General features: G+C 36.1%; 1 protein-coding gene and 2 long non-coding RNA genes across 6 annotated transcripts in view; 1 reads left to right on the forward strand and 2 right to left on the reverse strand.

Annotated features, from left to right (window-relative positions):
• Nucleotides 1–353: 353 nt before the first annotated feature.
• LOC130051001 (uncharacterized) lies at nucleotides 354–10,200 on the reverse strand. Its single transcript, XR_008799373.1, has 2 exons — nucleotides 10,072–10,200; nucleotides 354–1,140 (listed from the first exon to the last, which is right to left on the reverse strand). It is a non-coding gene; the product is annotated as an uncharacterized LOC130051001 (long non-coding RNA).
• LOC125665131 (protein mono-ADP-ribosyltransferase PARP12-like) overlaps nucleotides 7,117–19,513 on the forward strand; it is a 43,588-nt gene continuing 31,191 nt past the window's right edge. For 2 of the 3 annotated variants that reach the window (XM_056152060.1, XM_056152053.1), the window contains exon 1: nucleotides 7,117–7,267. In XM_056152060.1, coding sequence (XP_056008035.1) covers nucleotides 7,261–7,267 — 7 coding nt within the window. In that variant the 5' untranslated portion in view covers nucleotides 7,117–7,260. Of the gene's footprint in view, nucleotides 7,268–11,438; nucleotides 11,585–19,513 lie in introns of those variants that run through there. The other variant, XM_056152052.1, reaches the window with a different exon arrangement.
• The window catches only part of LOC125679173 (uncharacterized), a 4,727-nt gene continuing 3,860 nt past the window's right edge, over nucleotides 18,647–19,513 (reverse strand). For both annotated transcript variants that reach the window (XR_008799367.1, XR_008799366.1), the window contains 2 exons: nucleotides 19,252–19,325; nucleotides 18,647–19,057 (listed from right to left, as the gene is read on the reverse strand). This is a non-coding gene — a long non-coding RNA (uncharacterized LOC125679173). The remainder of the gene's footprint in view (nucleotides 19,058–19,251; nucleotides 19,326–19,513) is intronic.

Here is a 19,513-nt window from a genome sequence, read left to right on the forward strand (position 1 = left end):
TAATCAAGTAAAGCAGATAGATGATGTCCTGAAATTTCACCTTTACTTGTCATAAAGTTAACTTCTACTGACTTTACTGGACAGTAAAGTTCATCATTACACATCTTTAATATTCCTAACTGGCTTTACTTGGAAGTAAATTTCATCTTTAATTATTCTTAATTGACATTACTTGAAAGTAAATTTGATCATGACTTAAAAGTAAATTTGATCATGACTTAAAAGTAAATTTGATCATTTGTCATCTTTCATTCAACTTATCAAATTAAGATTAATAAAAAACGAAGAAAAACAAAATGAGATTTCAATGAGCTTTTTTATTCAAAGTAAACTAACAAAGATATTTTCTAGTACATATAAAAATATCTATCAAACTATTATTAAGTACAACATACATATTCTTGTATAAGGGCACAATAAAATACAATTAAGTCCTTGTCACATTACTCTTTTTCAAATTGTCAATTCACAAAGAAAACTGCCTGTAATCAAAATTATCATTTTTCAGTATTTTCATTTAAAGATTAATGTGATGAAAACATCAAATTTAAGATGAAAACATTTACAAAAGTTACTGTAACAATAATTTCATACCAATTATTCAAAATAGTGAATAAATGTATAAAGAACAGTTACATTTTTCAAACACAATCACTATATTAAAGTTTGATTTGTTCCCATATCATATTTAAATACAATATATTTTTTACATAGTTGATATGATAAATTTGTACTTGTAATAAAAAAAAAAAACACTTGTAAATTTCAAAATCAGATTAATATAAAATGGATCATGGTACAAATATTGTGATATGTATTTATACAGAAAATAGGCTTATTGTCCAAGTCCAAATGAAGATCTCATCTAAATATCCAAAAGAACTCATCTGCAGCCTTGGGTTTGTCTTTGTCTATTATAGATACCCCATTCTTGTTTAGACGAGTCTATTTCTTCTTGCCAGACACATTTCTATGTATGTGTTAAAGGAGTTGCTTTCCTATGAATATCGGTATGTCAAGAAACCCTCATCATCTTCATCGCTTGGCATCATTCCATTAGCACACTTGGATTTTGTCAAATTTGTAACCTTTTTCTTCCCTTCTGTCCACTTTTTTTGCCAATGACCTATTTCTTGGTTTCTGTAATTATAAAATAAAAATTTATATTCATATGGAAAATAAAAAATATACTATATTTGGAACAGGCATGGGTTGGTTGTTTGTTTTATGTCCCGTCGAGAAATTTTCACTCATATGGAGACGTCACCGGTTGTAGGTGAAGTACCACAAATTTAAACCTATGCATAGCGCTTACGGACATAATAGTGAGGGTTCTTCAACATGCCAATGCCTGCTCTGACATGGTCATATCCGAAAGACCCGTGATTCTCACTTCAAAATCCTGAGCATTTGGCAAAGGAGCAATCACTACCTATGTTTACATCTTAGGTTTGACATGGCCACGAGCGGGGCTCAAACTCACCACCTCCCCGTTATGAGGCAAACACTCTATCACTGAGCTACTGCGACCAGTCACAATTACTCAAAAATATAATCAATCAATAATCAACAACTTAAAGGAATGTTGTGTCAATTTTGCCCTGTAATCGATTGCAATAGATTACTTTAGAGGATGTAATTGATTAGCTACTTTTGATTTTTTTTTTATGTGTACACAGTGTGCGAAACTAACTGTAAAGTCCTATAGACTTTCGATCCATAATAATTTTATTTCCTATAGAACACAACAAATTCCTATAGACCGAAATTTATCATGCAATATTCATTGTTAGTTAAAAATAAATAATAGACACAAATTGGGTTTGGTAATTTGTTCATAGTTTAATTATATTCTTTTTCAATTTCATGCACGTTAAGCTTTTCAATTAGAATTTCGTTTTCATTTTGTTCCAGCTCAGTTTCACTGCCTGACCCTTCATCTAAGTCACATTTACTACGTTTCATTTTTTCATGATTTTCTGCGACTTTAGCCTTGCTGGAACTTGTTGTACTGACCGCTTTATGTTTGATTCAAGTGCATGCATTTTCCACATATTTTTAAAACCGTTCAAAAAGGACATTCCGAATTTGCACGAAAATGGCGTACATTGAAGTAAATATCAAATTGACCCCCCCCCCCCCCCCGGTTGAAAATGGAATAATCGGATTCAAATGATTTGTAATTACATTGTGGAACATTTTATTACAGCTAAGGGATGAACAGAACTATCAGCATACTACATATAAACTGGTCCCACTTCTCATATATGTTTAATAAGCGGCGGCGAACCAGTTTTTTTACTCAGAATTCCTATAGACAAGTCGGTCTATAGCTGTTTTGATCATTATAGATCGACTCGATTTTCTATAGACATTGTCTATCGGTCCATGGTTAATTTCGCACACTGTGTACATGTATGTAAAAATAAAAATGGTGACTATCGTATGTTAATAACTTTAATATTAAACATGTACACAACTCATGTGCATTGCATCAAATCTTCAAGTTATATTCAGCTCGAAATAAAGGACACCACAGAGTCGTTCACTTCTGCTTCATACTTAGATATTTTATTGAAAGTAGACATTAACGGCAAACTGACAACTCAACTGTACGACAAACGGGATGATTTCAGCTTCTCCATCGTCAACTTCCCACATTTATGTAGCAATATTCCATTATCACCTGCATATGGTGTTTATATATCTCAACTAATTCGATGAGCAAGAGTTTGTTCTGGGTATAGTCATTTTTTAAATCGAGGTAAGCTACTGACAAACAAGTTGATGGTACAGGGATTTCAACAGTCTCGATTGAAGTCAGCATTTCGCAAATTCTATGGTCGTTATAACGATCTAGTTCGTCAATACAACCTCGCATTGGGTCAAATACTGTCTGACGTGTTTCATACCGATTGTTAAGCCGTTCTTGGCACACTGATTTCCGTTTACCTGATCATGATACAGGGCTCATGGCGGGTGTGATCAGTCGACAGGGGATCCTTACTTCTCCTAGGTACCTGATCCGTATTTGCCCAACTATATAGGAGTGTGTGGCTGATCACTGTTTATTATCTTCACCTTTCATACATAAGTTACAATAGTATTTATGTATTTACATATTGCTTAGTTAGTTTGAATAATAAATGGTATAAATTTTATGTCCTTGCTTATTCCATCCTATCAATAGATAATTGATGAAATATTTCTCTGTGACATTGTATAATTTTGACATGTTTACTGTAACTATACGTACATGCATGTAAAAAAAATCCTCTTTTTCTAAAGCATCAATTCGGGGTAACAAAAGTAAAAACCTGTAAGGGATGAGAATTTTCCGGAAAAAGTCACATTTTTATATCAAGTTTCATTAGTTATTACCTGATGTACACATATATGTATATATGAATTTTTGATATTTTCATTCTAATTTATTATCTACAATGCTAACAATAAACTTCAAAGTTGGCCTAAACAGCATTTTCCTCACTTAATCACCAATTTTTACATGAATTTTGGCTTTGAAGTTCTTAAAGGCAGGGCTGCTCCTAAAAAAGTTTCTTATTAGCTCATCTGAGCTAAAAGCTCCAGTGAACTTTTCTGATCATCCGTTGTCCGTCTGTCTGTAAACTGTACATCTAGAAATAGACAGTAACGTATACATAGACTTTTGGAAACAGGTAAAGCATTTGATACTGTTTGGAGAAGAGAACGAATGAGTTTCAAAATGTAGGTATTAAAGGCAAAATTTGGAAGGTTAATGATACTGAAATTTCTGTAATTGTCAATCAGGTTAAACCATGCTGGTTTCCCGTCCAACAAGACGTCTGACAAGGTGGTGTTTTATCAACCCTTTTGTATCTTGTATTCATCAACAATCTGTTATACGAACTTCAATTACTAAACACTAATTACCCTGTGATGTTCGACAACAATTACCATTCTCCAACTCTTGCAGATGACATTGCTTGCATCGCTCTCTCCTCTTCCGCTCTCTAATCGATGATGAACACTGATTAGAAATATGCTTGCAAAGTGTGCTTTAAATACAACGCTTCTAAATCAAGTATTGTATCGTTCCATGCAAAATGTTAAAGACAATCAGCAAACATAGACATATTCTCGGAGAACTCCAAATTACAATATGGACAAGATAACGATTATCTCGGAATTCTTATTAACAGTAATACCAAATCAAACTCTCGAATCTCTAACTCCTGTTCAAAGGGGGTGAAAATCGTTTTACATACTATTGGACATGGATATCTCCCGGTTAAACCCCATGACAATGGCTCATCTATACAGAACAGTTGTTGTGCCATCCATTATCTACGGTTGTGAACTTTGGGATTACACTAACTAGGAAGATTTAAGACATTTTAACATGCTTCAACACGAAATCACCAAAACAAATTTTCAACCTTCCAAGACTCACCAGATTAGATCAGATATTTGTGAACAATTCTACCCTACCAATCCATGCAGAAATTGACGCAAGGAAACTTCTTTTCTTTGGCAGAGTCTGTGGAATGGACACCAACTACCCTTCTAAAAGATTTTACATCACGCTTGTTCTTTTTTCTAAATCAGTGGGTTTCAGTCTGGCCGGATGTCTTGTTTCTCGTGCGAAAAGGGAATACTTTCTGCATGTTAATGAAACTTTGACAATTAGTGAGACGCATATTTCTACTGTTAAAGGATTGAATGACAACGAAATAGTCAACGTTCATAGAGAAACGGGTTGCAGTCGTGTAGTTATAAAAAGAAATCTGGTTAAATTTGAGCAGAAAACGGGGAAAAATCAGACATGCATTTTTGCAGATGTTTGAGTTGTTGAAGCAGACGTAGCTGAAATTGAAGTAGATAAACTTTCTTAACTGGAAACATTATGGCGTAGTTTTTCAACAATCTATTATATGACTTGATCCTTGAAAACTTTGAAGGAGTAAGAAATCCAGATGACCCGATACATTTTGAATTATGTCTACAGGAACAACAGCAGCAGTACAGACTCATGGGTAATCAAGGAAACTGAATTCAACATATAAACATTTGCGAGTTCCTAACACTGTATCAGAAAAAATAATATAGGAAAAACAAACAAGCCCTAAGTTGGAAAAGTTAAGAATCTGAGCCTGGAGAATTCAGATCAATTCTATAGAGATTGGGGAAAACAATGATGCATGATTGCAACAAGATATTATGCAGCGAAAACACCAGTCCAAAACTCTCCAACGGGAAACCTTTCCTACAATTCAATATCCCTATGAAGTACAGAAACTTAATTATCAAAATGGCACACGAGACATTGATAACTGGACACTTCGGGGTTATAAAGACAACGAATAGAGTTACATTGGAATTTTACTGGTCTGGAGCTCAAGCAGATATCAGATGATATTGCAAGTCTTGTGATATTTGTAAGCGAACCATTCCAAAAGGTTCAATTGCACCATCATCACATGGATAAATGCCGATAATTACAGAATCGCATTCAGCATTGTTGAACCTTTGGATACACGAACAACCAAAGGCAACATATACATTCTCACTGTAGTTCAGCTTCCAACTCCATATCTAGAACCAGTTCCATTACCTGGACTAGACAGAACGCGCGGAAGGAGTTTTGGTGGATGTATTTAGTCATGTGGGAGTTCACAGAGAAATCTTATCCGACAAAGGATCACAATTTACTTCAGATCTAATAAAAGAAGCCAGTCCATTACTATCCTTGAAGAGAATAACAACTACTCCATTATCATTCGTATCTTAGGTTATTGATCCATTCTGATGGTTGAACTTTTCTAGTAACAACGTATGATAAGACAGAAATCAAGATGTGCTGAATATCTGTACACCAAACGGACTATTGTAGCTGTCCTTTCTACATCCGTGACATGAAATTATCATAACAGTCTTACTGAGGTCCTTATTATATCAACTTTTCATGTAAAGTACTTAAAACGATTGATACAAACACATTAGCTATACAGTCAAGTGTAACACGTCAGCTACATTCAATTATAACACGTTAGCTACTGTCAATTGTTACACGTTAGCTACAGTCAATTGTAACACGTTAGCTACAGTCAAGTGTAACACGTTAGCTACCGTCAATTGTAACACGTTAGCTACAGTCAAGTGTAACACGTTAGCTACCGTCAATTGTAACACGTTAGCTACAGTCAAGTATAACACGTTAGTTACATTCAGTTGTAATACGTTAGCTACAGTCAATTGTAACACGCTAGCTACAGTCAATTGTAACAGGTTAACTGCAGTCAATTGTAACACGTTAGCTACAGTCAAGTGTAACACGTTAGCTACCGTTAATTGTAACACGTTAGCTACAGTCAATTGTAACACGTTAGCTACAGTCAAATTCAACACGTTAGATACAGTCAATTGTAACATGTTAACTGCAGTCAATGATAACATGTTAACAACATTCAATTGTTACACGTTAGCTACATTCAATTGTAACACGTTAAGTACAGTCAATTGTAACACATTAAGTACTGTAAATCGTAACACGGTAGCTACAGTCAATTATAACACGTTAGCTACAGTCAATTGTAACACGTTAGCTAAAGTGAATTGTAAAACCTTAGCTACAGTCAATTGCAACACGTTAGCTACAGTCATGTGTGAACGTTAGGTACAGTTAATTGCCTTGGAAAACACACCTGAATATTGGATATTACAGAGTTATATTAGATGATCCTGTGCTTTACCTGTTTTTATCTAATCTTTTACAATGAAGTCAAATAAATAAAGCGTAGCTAACATACAAAAATAGATAACTCAATTTCTAATCATCATGACCTTCCGTTGACAAATCGATATCTAATTTACAAATAATTCCTAAGATATTCTGTTGACATTAATACTATCTACTTTAATTATGTATTACTGACCAGAAGAATATAACTCTATAACAATTATTTCCTGTTCTTTACCAATCAGCTGATATACCTTTAATAGAGTCAAGGGAAAATTCGCTAACAGTAGTATGTGTACATGAAGGGTGCGATACGAGCATTCTTTGCATCTAAATCGAAAGTAAAATTTCGTAAACTCTTTGTCGTCGATAAAAAAAATTATCTATTCCTTTGATATGTGTCAGATAGCAAGCATGAATTACTGATATGACTCATTAACATGGATTAGATGTGATATGTTTCTCACTACCACATTTCGATAATCGTCAAATGCCACTGCAGAATTAGAAGCTGTAGGTGCTACAAGGGATTTACAACAATGAGTGGTAAGTAAATATTGATCAGTTGTATAATCAAATAGTAGTTATGCAGGCGCGGATCTAGAACATTTTGAAAGAGGTGTGTGCACCAAAGGTTTAAGGTGTTGATATTACCATATGTATTTTGTACCTTTTCATCGTCTGCATGGAGTTGTATAAGTTAGTTACCAATCAAAACACTCTTTAGAAAACAATATAAAATGACCAACGAATTAACAAAGTTTATTGCTAAGTGGTATCTTTAATTCTTGACAAGCAAAAAAGTAGTTAGTTCTATCTTTAAAATCGCCCCTAATTTCCCGTGTTTGCAATTAAAGTCTATGCTGTTTAATCCGTTATTTGGTTTAGAATAGAATCAACAGAAATATACATTGTTTTACTTTTTGTAATCAATTTGAGTGTTCTTTTCAAAACTAAAATGACTGAGTGCATTATTTAGCGTTAAAGGGTACCCTGTGTCGACGGTCACAAACCCTTGACACGCAAACGACCGTTTCCTAATTTTCGAAAACGATTAGGCTCACTAGGGATCGTGAGGGAAACTAGAACACTCCCAACCAAAGATATATCAATTAATTAATCCCAGTAAGATGCCTGAAATATTGCCAAAATGGCGTAAAACAGTACTCAATCTTAATGTGGCGGTATTTTGCCATCTATATAATGTACATAAACAATTTCTGTTTTCTATTCATTTACAACGAAGTGAATGTATTAAAACCCTTAAATTGCACTTGTACTATGCGTAAATGTGTGTGTAGAGAATTGGGCAAGCACGGACCCCAGGATATACGAGAGGTAGGAACAGGTACCTAGGAGGAGTATGCATCCTCTGTAGACCGCTCATACCCGGCGTGAGCACTATATTTTGAGTAGGCAAACGGAGTTATCCGCAGTCAAACTCAGTGTGTCAGGAACGGCATAACAATTGGTATGAAACACTTCAGACAGCATTTGACCCAATGATAGGCTGTATTGGCAAACTAGATCATTATAACGACCAAAGTATTTGCGACTTTAAACGAGACTGTTGGAACCCCTGTACCATCAACTTGTTTGTCAGTAGCTTGCTTCGATTTCAAAACTGACCATACACGAAACAAGCTCTTGCGTATCGAATCAGTTGAGAGATATAAACACCATATGCAGGTGATAATGCAATCTTGCTACATAAATATGGGAAATTGACGATGGATAAGCTGAAATCATCCCGTTTGCCATACAGTTGGGTTGTTAGTTTGCCGTTGATATCTATTTTGAATTAAATAATATAATTCAGATTTAGTTATCGGATGAGTATTTTTCAAGTTGATCATGACCAAGACGCCGATTGAAATTTTATGTATTTGTGTGCTGACGTCATGTGCACAAAAATCGAAATGAAGAGACGACCAAAATTAAAGTAATGTTTCATTTGTAAGTGTTAGAATTTTTACACGGGTACCGCATCGTATTGGTCATCATTAACTTGCAGAAAAAGTCGTCTGATAGACGAGTCCTCGCGTCTTGGATGGTAGGTCCACAAAATAAAGTTTTAAAAGGTAGGCAATACAGCGACACTAGCTGGTGTTGCTGAATTATCTCTCTTCAATATTGATCCGCTCTGACTCTTTCGCACATGTCACGATATAAAAGCGGGGCTCGGAGTCGGAGGAGTATCGGGTCTGTTGATAACTTGATACATGTTCCTAAACAGGGAAAGTCAAGTCAGACGTCTGGAAATTATTTGGGTTTCTTATAACTAACGCCAATGTGAATATCGTGGCTTGAAAAAAAAACCCACCCATTTCATTCCTCGTTGATAGGCTAATAGATGTGTGTATGTTGGACATATTCATAAAACTAAAAACAAAATAACCGGAAAATGATTCACATTTATTAACTACATGTAAATAAAGATTATATCGATCATTGATTGATACATTTTTTCCGATTTTGTTCGATGATGGATTATGAAAATTTTCCGATTATTCAGCACTAGCAGTTTGAACACAAATTACATTAAGTTCCTTTACATCTATTTTCTTTTTTTTTTTCTATGTGCCTAGCGGAATAAACATCCCCTGTTGGCCGGTCACACCCATGATGTGTCCTATTTCTTGATATGAAAACGGAGTAATCGGTAGTCAATAAATCAGTATGTAAAGAACAGCCTAACAATTGGTATGATATTCGCTTAGACCCACTAACAACTTAAGGCAACAGATACCGTCTCACAATAATGAATTTGCAACTCCATATCCAAATCCATAACGAGTTCCATTACTTGGACTAGACAGAACGCGTGGAAGGCGTTTAGGTACATGTGTTTAGTCATGTGAAAGTTCCTAGAAAAATATCATCCGACCAAGGATCACAATTTACTTCAGATCTAATAAAAGAAGCCAGTCCATTACTATCCTTGAAGAGAACAACAACTACTCCATTATAGTCCGTATCTTAGGTTACTGATCCATTCTATCAGTCCGTATCTTAGGTTACTGATCCATTCTGATGGTCGAACTTTTCGAGTAATAATGTATTATGAGTTAGAAATCAAGATGTGCTGAATATCTGTACACCAAACGGACTATTGTATCTGTCCTTTTTACATTGTTCTATATCCAAAATGTCAATAAATTGCAAATAACGAGTAAAATAGATTTAGTCCGTGAAAACATTCCTATGCGACGTTGTCTGAGTCAGCGATTGTGCATAAAAAGTCTTACAACACGTCCCCATACTTTGATACCATCAACGTATTTAGGGTAAAGATTATCATACTTTGATGAGGCTAAGACCGTGTAAAAATGGAAGAAAGTATAAATTACTGTTAGAAATTCCCTCGAAGTATACTTCTTATTCGCCATTTTACCATGGTACTACATGTAATTAGTCGCGTATTTCGAGGGAATGCTGACTTTAAACGAGACTGTCAACAAGAAAGCAAACAGGACTTTATCGTGCTGATACCCCAGATCTATGTTACTCGGGAAGTATTTCTTACAAATCAGCGTTTGAACTCGTAAATCTATAAATAAATATTTGATTGATAATGAATAAAAAAGAACAGTTTGAAGACGAAGTTATTATTTGTAAATAGATTTTTTTATTGAATTTTAAATGTAATTCTTAATGTTTTAGATAATTTTATACACCTTTTATATTGCTCCTGGGTACCTGTTCTCATCCCCGACGTGTCCAGAGGCCCATGTTTGCTCTACTCGTATGGTGTGATTAATCACGGTTCATTATCTTAATGTATTCAGATTGTTGATACTAAAGCAATGCTACTGAAACAATAAGAAACAATTTCCCATTTTCCATCAGCACTTTATAAAAAAACACAAATAGATCAGCCGCTCCTTGACTCTGAATAGTTCAGCTGTACATTTGCAATGTTTCATTTATACCAAATCTTTCATTTTTTTGAGAAGAAATACACCATACGGTTCGTGACAGAAAATTGTTACAACACTCTTACTGATGTCCACGTTATGCTACCTACATTCCGTGTAGCGCACTTAAAACGATTGATAACAAGCACGTTAGCTACAGTCAATTGTAACACGTTAGCTACCGTCAAGTGTAACACGTTAGCTACCGTCAATTGTAACATGTTAGCTACAGTCAATTGTAACATGTTAGCTACAGTCAATTGTAATACGTTAGCTACAGTCAATTGTAACACTTGAGCTACATTCATTTGTGAAAGTTAACTACACAGTCAATTTCGTTAGAAAACACACATGGATATAGGATTTTTACAGCGTAATGTTAGATGATCCAGCGTTTTCCCATTTTTATCCAATCCTTTACAATGAAAAGAATAAATAAAGCCTATCTAACATCCAAAAACAGATAACTCTGTTTCCAATTATCATGGCCTTCCGTTGACAAATCGATATCTAATTTACAAATAATTCCTAAGATATTCTGTTGACATTAATACTATCTACTTTAATTATGTATTACTGACCAGAAGAATATAACTCTATAACATTTATTTCCTCTTGTTTACCAATCAGCTGATATACCTTTAATAGAGTCAAGGGAAATTTCGCTAACAGTAGTATGTGTACATGAAGGGTGCGATACGAGAATTCTCTGCATCTAAATCGAAAGTACAATTTCGTAAAATCTTTGTCATCGGTAAAGTTTTTATCTATTCCTTGTATCTGTGCCAGATAGCAAGCATAAATTATCGATATGACTCGTTAAAAGGGATAAGATGATGTAAATATATTATGCGATATATCTCTTGCTACCACATTTCGATCATCATCAGATGACACCGCAGAACTAGAAGCTGTAGGTGCTACAAAGAATTTAAAACAATGAGTGGTAAGTAAATATTGATGAGCTATGTAATTAGACTGTAGTTATGGAGGTGCGGATCTAGAAAATTTTCGAAGGGGGGTCTGACCCACGGGATTAAGATTTTGATATCTTTATATGTATTTTGTACTTTTTTATTGTCTGCATGAGGTTTTATAAGTTAGTCACCGATCAAAACACTCTTTAGAAAACAATATAAAATGACCAACGAATTTACAAAGTTTATTGCTATGTGGTATCTTTGATTCTTGACAAGCCAAAAAAGTGTTTAGTTTGATCTTTAGAATTGCCTCTAATTTCACGTGCCTGCAATTAAATTCCATGCTGTTTAATCTGCTCTTTGGTTTAAAATAGAATCAACAGAAACATACATTGTTTTACTTTTTGTAATCAACTGGAATGTTCTTTTCAAAACTAAAATGATTGAGTGCATTATCTAGCGTTAAAAGGGTACCATGTGTCGACGGTCATAACCCCTTGACACGCAAACGACCGTTTCCCTGATTTTCGAAATAGAATAGGCTCACTAAGGGCCGTCCGGGAAACGAAAACACTCACACACAGATATGTTTCAATTACCTAAACGCCGTAAAATGTGTGAAATATTGCCAAATGGCGTAAAGCCGTAATCAATAATTATTTCGCGGTATTTTACCATTTATATAATGTACATAAACAATTTCTGTTTCTAATTCCTTAACAATTGAATGGTTGTATCAAAACCCTTAGATTGAAAATGTGCGATGTGTAAAACTAATGGTAACATTTACGCATCCAATGACAAAGAATGGTGCTGAACTTCAGAAACGTTCTTAGCGGTAAGTAGTGATGAAACGATTGCCGACAATCAATTGTTTATGACTCGTTGATTCCGATTATTGATTCCATTTTAAATAATCGATTATTGTCCATAATAAACGAATCAACAACGCATGCTTTGTAAGAAATATTTATGAAAAGGAAGAAGGCTTTCGATATCATCTTCATTATCATCAATCTTGAAATCAATCAACAGTCATGAAGTTGATAACTAATCCGAGATTATGTAGCGTGCAGCCGTGGTTTCTCAATTTAGACTGAACTACTTGCTTGATTAGCGATGGGAAAGGCTATAAGCCCGTGAACTGATCCGACCGGAAACTCTGTGCACTCAAACACACACAAATTGCATACGTCATACCTTCTACTTTCGTTTTCCTATATATGATGCTGTACTCTGTTCACGGGCCTGATTCTAACACCAATTAAAATGTGATCCAGTTTCCGGGCCTGACTTTAATACTAATTAGGATAAGATTCAGTTCACGGGCCTCTAATTAGGATATGATCCAGTTCACGGGCCTGACTCTAACACTAATTAGGATGTGATTGAGTTCACGGGATTGCTTCTAACACTAATTAGGATGTGATTCAGTTCACAGGCCTGACTCTAACACCAATTAAGATGTGATTCAGTTCACGGGCCTCTAATTAGGATGTGATCCAGTTCACGGGCCTGACTCTAACACTAATTAGGATGTGATTGAGTTCACGGGCCTGATTCTAACACTAATTAGCATGTGATTGAGTACACGGGCCTGATTCTAACACTAATTAGGATGTGATCCAGTTCACGGACCCGATTCTAACACTAATTAGGATGTGATTGAGTACACGGGCCTGATTCTAACACTAATTAGGATATGATCCAGTTCACAGACCTGATTTTAACACTAATTAAGATGTGATTCAGTTCACTGGCCTCTAATTAGGATATGACCCAGTTCACGGACCCAATTCTAACACTAATTAGGATGTGATTGAGTACACAGGCCTGATTCTAACACTAATTAGGATATGATCCAGTTCACGGACCTGATTCTAACACTAATTAAGATGTGATTCAGTTCACTGGCCTCTAATTAGGATGTGATCCAGTTCACGGGCCTAATTCTAACACTAATTAGGATGTGATTGAGTTCACAGGTCTGATTCTAACACTAATTAGGATGTGATTCAGTGCACTGACCTCTAATTAGGATATGATCCAGTTCACGGGTCTGACTCTAACACTAATTAGGATGTGATTGAGTTCACGGGCCTCATTCTAACACTAATTAGAATATGATCCAGTTCACGGGCCTGACTCTAACACTGATTAAGATGTGATTCAGTTCACGGGCCTCTAATTAGGATATGATCCAGTTCACGGGCCTGACTCTAACACTAATTAGGATGTGATTGAGTTCACGGGCCAGATTCTAACACTAATTAGCATGTGATTCAGTTCACGGGCCTGATTCTAACACTAATTAGGATATGATCCAGTTCACGGACCTGATTCTAACACTGATTAAGATGTGATTCAGTTCACGGGCCTCTAATTAGGATATGATCCAGTTCACGGGCCTGACTCTAACACTAATTAGGATGTGATTGAGTTCACGGGCCTGATTCTAACACTAATTAGGATATGATCCAGTTCACGGGCCTAATTCTAACACTGATTAAGATGTGATTCAGTTCACGGGCCTCTAATTAGGATATGATCCAGTTCACGGGCCTGACTTTAACACTAATTAGGATGTGATTGAGTTCACGGGCCTGATTCTAACACTAATTAGGATATGATCCAGTTCACGCGCCTCTAATTACGATATGATCCAGTTCACGGGCCTGACTTTAACACTAATTAGGATGTGATTGAGTTCACGGGCCTGATTCTAACACTAATTAGGATGTGATCCAGTTCACGGGCCTGATTCTAACACTAATTAGGATATGATCCAGTTCACGGGCCTGATTCTAACACTAATTAGGATAAGATCCATTTCACGGGCTTAATTTTAACATTAATTAAGATGTGATTCAGTTCACGGGCCTCTAATTAGGATATGATTGAGTTCACGGACCTGACTCTAACACTAATTAGGATGTGATTGAGTTCACGGGCCTGATTCTAACACTAATTAGGATGTGATCCAGTTCACAGGCCTGACTCTAACACTAATTAAGATGTGATTGAGTTCACGGGCCTGATTCTAACACTAATTAGGATATGATCCAGTTCACGGGCCTAATTCTAACACTGATTAAGATGTGATTCAGTTCACGGGCCTCTAATTAGGATATGATCCAGTTCACGGGCCTGACTTTAACACTAATTAGGATGTGATTGAGTTCACGGGCCTGATTCTAACACTAATTAGCATGTGATTGAGTACACGGGCCTGATTCTAACACTAATTAGGATGTGATCCAGTTCGCGGGCCTGACTTTAACACTAATTAGGATGTGATCCAGTTCACGGGCCTGATTCTAACACTAATTAGGATGTGATCCAGTTCACGGGCCTGATTCTAACACTAATTAGGATATGATCCAGTTCACGGGCCTGATTCTAACACTAATTAGGATATGATCCAACTCACGGACCTGATTCTAACACTAAATAAAATGTGATTGAGTTCCCGGGTCTAACTCTAACGCTAATTAAGATATGATCCAGTTAACGGGCCTGATTCTAACACTAATTAGGATATGATTCAGTTCAAGGGCCTGATTCTAACACTAATAAAAAATGTGATTGAGTTCACGGGCCTGATTCTAACACTAATTAGGATATGATCCAGTTCACGGGCCTAATTCTAACACTGATTAAGATGTGATTCAGTTCACGGGCCTCTAATTAGGATATGATCCAGTTCACGGGCCTGACTTTAACACTAATTAGGATGTGATTGAGTTCACGGGCCTGATTCTAACACTAATTAGGATGTGATCCAGTTCACGGGCCTGATTCTAACACTAATTAGGATATGATCCAACTCACGGACCTGATTCTAACACTAAATAAAATGTGATTGAGTTCCCGGGCCTAACTCTAACGCTAATTAAGATATGATCCAGTTAACGGGCCTGATTCTAACACTAATTAGGATATTATTCAGTTCATGGGCTTGATTCTAACACTAATAAAAAATGTGATTGAGTTCACGGGCCTGATTCTAACATTAATTAGGATGTGATCCAGTTCACAGGCCTGACTCTAACACTAATTAAGATGTGATTGAGTTCACGGGCCTGATTCTAACACTAATTAGGATATGATCCAGTTCACGGGCCTAATTCTAACACTGATTAAGATGTGATTCAGTTCACGGGCCTCTAATTAGGATATGATCCAGTTCACGGGCCTGACTTTAACACTAATTAGGATGTGATTGAGTTCACGGGCCTGATTCTAACACTAATTAGCATGTGATTGAGTACACGGGCCTGATTCTAACACTAATTAGGATGTGATCCAGTTCACGGGCCTGACTTTAACACTAATTAGGATGTGATTGAGTTCACGGGCCTGATTCTAACACTAATTAGGATGTGATCCAGTTCACGGGCCTGATTCTAACACTAATTAGGATATGATCCAGTTAACGGGCCTGATTCTAACACTAATTAGGATATGATTCAGTTCAAGGGCCTGATTCTAACACTAATAAAAAATGTGATTGAGTTCACGGGCCTGATTCTAACACTAATTAGGATATGATCCAGTTCACGGGCCTAATTCTAACACTGATTAAGATGTGATTCAGTTCACGGGCCTCTAATTAGGATATGATCCAGTTCACGGGCCTGACTTTAACACTAATTAGGATGTGATTGAGTTCATGGGCCTGATTCTAACACTAATTAGGATGTGATCCAGTTCACGGGCCTGATTCTAACACTAATTAGGATATGATCCAACTCACGGACCTGATTCTAACACTAAATAAAATGTGATTGAGTTCCCGGGCCTAACTCTAACGCTAATTAAGATATGATCCAGTTAACGGGCCTGATTCTAACACTAATTAGGATATGATTCAGTTCATGGGCTTGATTCTAACACTAATAAAAAATGTGATTGAGTTCACGGGCCTGACTCTAATACTAATTAGGATATGATCCAGTTCACATGCATCTAATCCAATCCTTGTAAACCCTAACCCAGTCCTTGTACAGCATAGCTTAGTCCCTGTAGAGCATAACCTAGTCCCTGTTGAGCATAACCTAGTCCCTGTAGAGCATAACCTAGTCCCTGTAAAGTATAACCTAGTCCCTGTAGAGTATAACCCAGTCCCTGTAGAGCCTAACCTATTCCCTGTAGAGTATAACCTATTCCCTGTAGAGTATAACCTAGTCCCTGTAGAGCATAACCTAGTCCCTGTAGAGTATAACCCAGTCCCTGTAGAGCATAACCTAGTCCCTGTAGAGTATAACCTAGTCCCTGTAGAGCATAACCTAGTCCCTGTAGAGTATAACCTAGTCCCTGTAGAGCATAACCTAGTCCCTGTAGAGCATAACCTAGTCCCTGTAGAGTATAACCCAGTCCCTGTAGAGCCTAACCTAGTTCCTGTAGAGCCTTACACTGTCTTAGCCTATAAAATGCAACTTTGTCTCTGAACAACAGTATCGTATTTCACTGATAATAAATTTTCCATACATGTTTATTATTAGTTTAATCATCAGGCACAATTGAATAGTCTCGTGGGGATTCGGGTTAGAATAGATCCTCAGTACCCCCTTGCTTGTCGTAAGAGGCGATTAAATGGGGCGGTCCTTCGGATGAGACCGGAAAAACAGAGGTCCTGTGTCACAGCACGTGTGGGACAATAAAGATTCCTCCCTGCTCAATGGCTATAAGCGCCGAGCATAGGCCTAAATTTTACAGCCCTTCACCGCCAGTGGTGACGTCTCAATGTGAGTGAAATATTCTCGAGAGGGACGTTTAACAATATTCAATCAATCAATACACAATTGAATAAATACCCAGTCTCTCTGTGTTATAGACTTTTCCAGTCATCTTGAGCTAAATCAACATTTTTGTGCCAGACCCATTTTTGTGTGCATCATAACTCAGTATCTCTATAAATAGTTGAATCTGCAACTACTACATGTAAGAGCTTGACGTATTTGACAGACATTTTTTTCCACAATTTCCTCTGGTACTTAGTCTTGATTTTAATTAAGAAGAAAAAGTTGAACAGATAACAGTTTTATTATTAACACCTTAGACATACAATGATTAAATTATCACATTGTTGTAACCTTTGACATTGAAATATTTTCCAGATACATGTACTTATGAAAGAGCTGGCTCGCATTCTACCTCATGCTCCAAGATTGCGTAGCAATAGTAACACATGATGGCCATATTAGACAGATTGATAATGATGGGTAATCAGATCAAACATCCTTAATATAAATCAAATTTACATAATCTGTTAAGAATTGATTATATATTACTGGGTAATTAAGGGGTCTTTCATGAAAAGAAATGAAACATCTTTAAGTTTTCATAAAACATATGAAACAACAATTTTATCTTTCTTTCAATGATTAATTGGTAAACGCATTAAACGTTTCAATGTTCCATGGGAAATACAACATAACTATTTATTCTATATGTTGAACAAGAGGCCCATGGGCCACATCGCTCACCTGAGCCACCTTGGCTCATATTGAAAGAGTTTTCCTGAATAATTGTATGTAAAACTTTGATTCTCTATTGTGGCCCCATACAACCCCAGGAGGCCATGATTTCAATAAACTTGAATCTGTACTATGTCAGGAAGCTTTCATGTACATTTCAGCTCTTCTGGCCCAATGGTTCTTGATAAAAAAAATTAAATGACCCACCCTATTTTTGTGGTCATCTCCCCTTTGAAGAGGGCATGGCCCTTCATTTGAACAAACTCGAAAGCCCTTTACCCAAGGATACTTTTGGTTAAGTTTGGTTATTATTGGCCCAGTGCTTCTGGAGAAAATATAAAATGTTTAATCATGCACGGACAGACAATGAACAACAGGCGATCAGAAAAGCTCACTTGAGCTTTCAGCTCAGGTGAGCTAAAAAGTATTTACGTATGGAATAATTTTCTTCATATGTGTCGTTTTTCATCCAATGCTATTTCTCCCCACTTTTAAATTAACGTTCAGATTTAAAATGCATCAGAGTTTCCTGTAAATATGCATATCAATATGTGATATATGCCCTTATCAACTACAGAGTTTCATAATACTGCCTTGCATGTTAGTTAAAACAGTATACCCTTTACAAGTCGTTGCCTGCAGTATATAATAACCTCTCTATGATAAGAATGAGTTGAATTAAACAATGCTATAATTCTAATATACAAATGATCCATGTGTACATGTAAACTCTCCAAAGAAAACAATTTAAACAATGTTAATGTTGCTGAAGAAAATTTACCACAAAGCAAAAGAAATGCAAAAGTTTGGCATCGGATCAAGTGCCTTTGACCTTGTTGACAATATACAATTACAAACAAAAGAAATAATAATAATTTATTCGTTTTGTGAGTGCACACTCAGTGGAGGTCAGTGGAGGTGCATCTTCTGTTGGCCTCCTCATATGCCATTCCTGTTTTGGAACAAATGAGAACAACGGCCTCTTTTAACATCACAAGGGGCAGGTAGTGAGCTGCCATTCTGGAGAGCAAACAAAATTCTATGAAAATTTAAACTTTAAATATTGTGCAATCATAATAAACTATACTGTCTTTAAAAAATTTAAAGGTTGAAAAAGCATAACATACATAAATATACTATATTAAATTAGTTTTTATTGTTTCAAGGATGATATGTTTAAGTTCTAGATATGAATTACTGGTAAGTAGCCTTACAGTGGATAATTTAGAAAAATTTTTACTGAGGTCTTCATTTTGCAAGCCTTGCAGTGTTCTGTATTTGGTAAAATCTGAAATAGATATTGAAAAAATATTATATTCAAAACATGATAAAATCATGAACTCTTTGGGAATAATTTATGATTCAATTGCAACTACATGTAGGATCGTCTATGAAATAGACATGAATGCCCTTTCTTGCAGAGTGGTGAGAAATCAACACACAGAACAATAGATGGAAGGAAGGACATAATTTAGA

This window comes from Ostrea edulis, chromosome 1, assembly GCF_947568905.1.
Source record: "Ostrea edulis chromosome 1, xbOstEdul1.1, whole genome shotgun sequence".
Classification (NCBI taxonomy): Eukaryota; Metazoa; Mollusca; class Bivalvia; order Ostreida; family Ostreidae; genus Ostrea; species Ostrea edulis.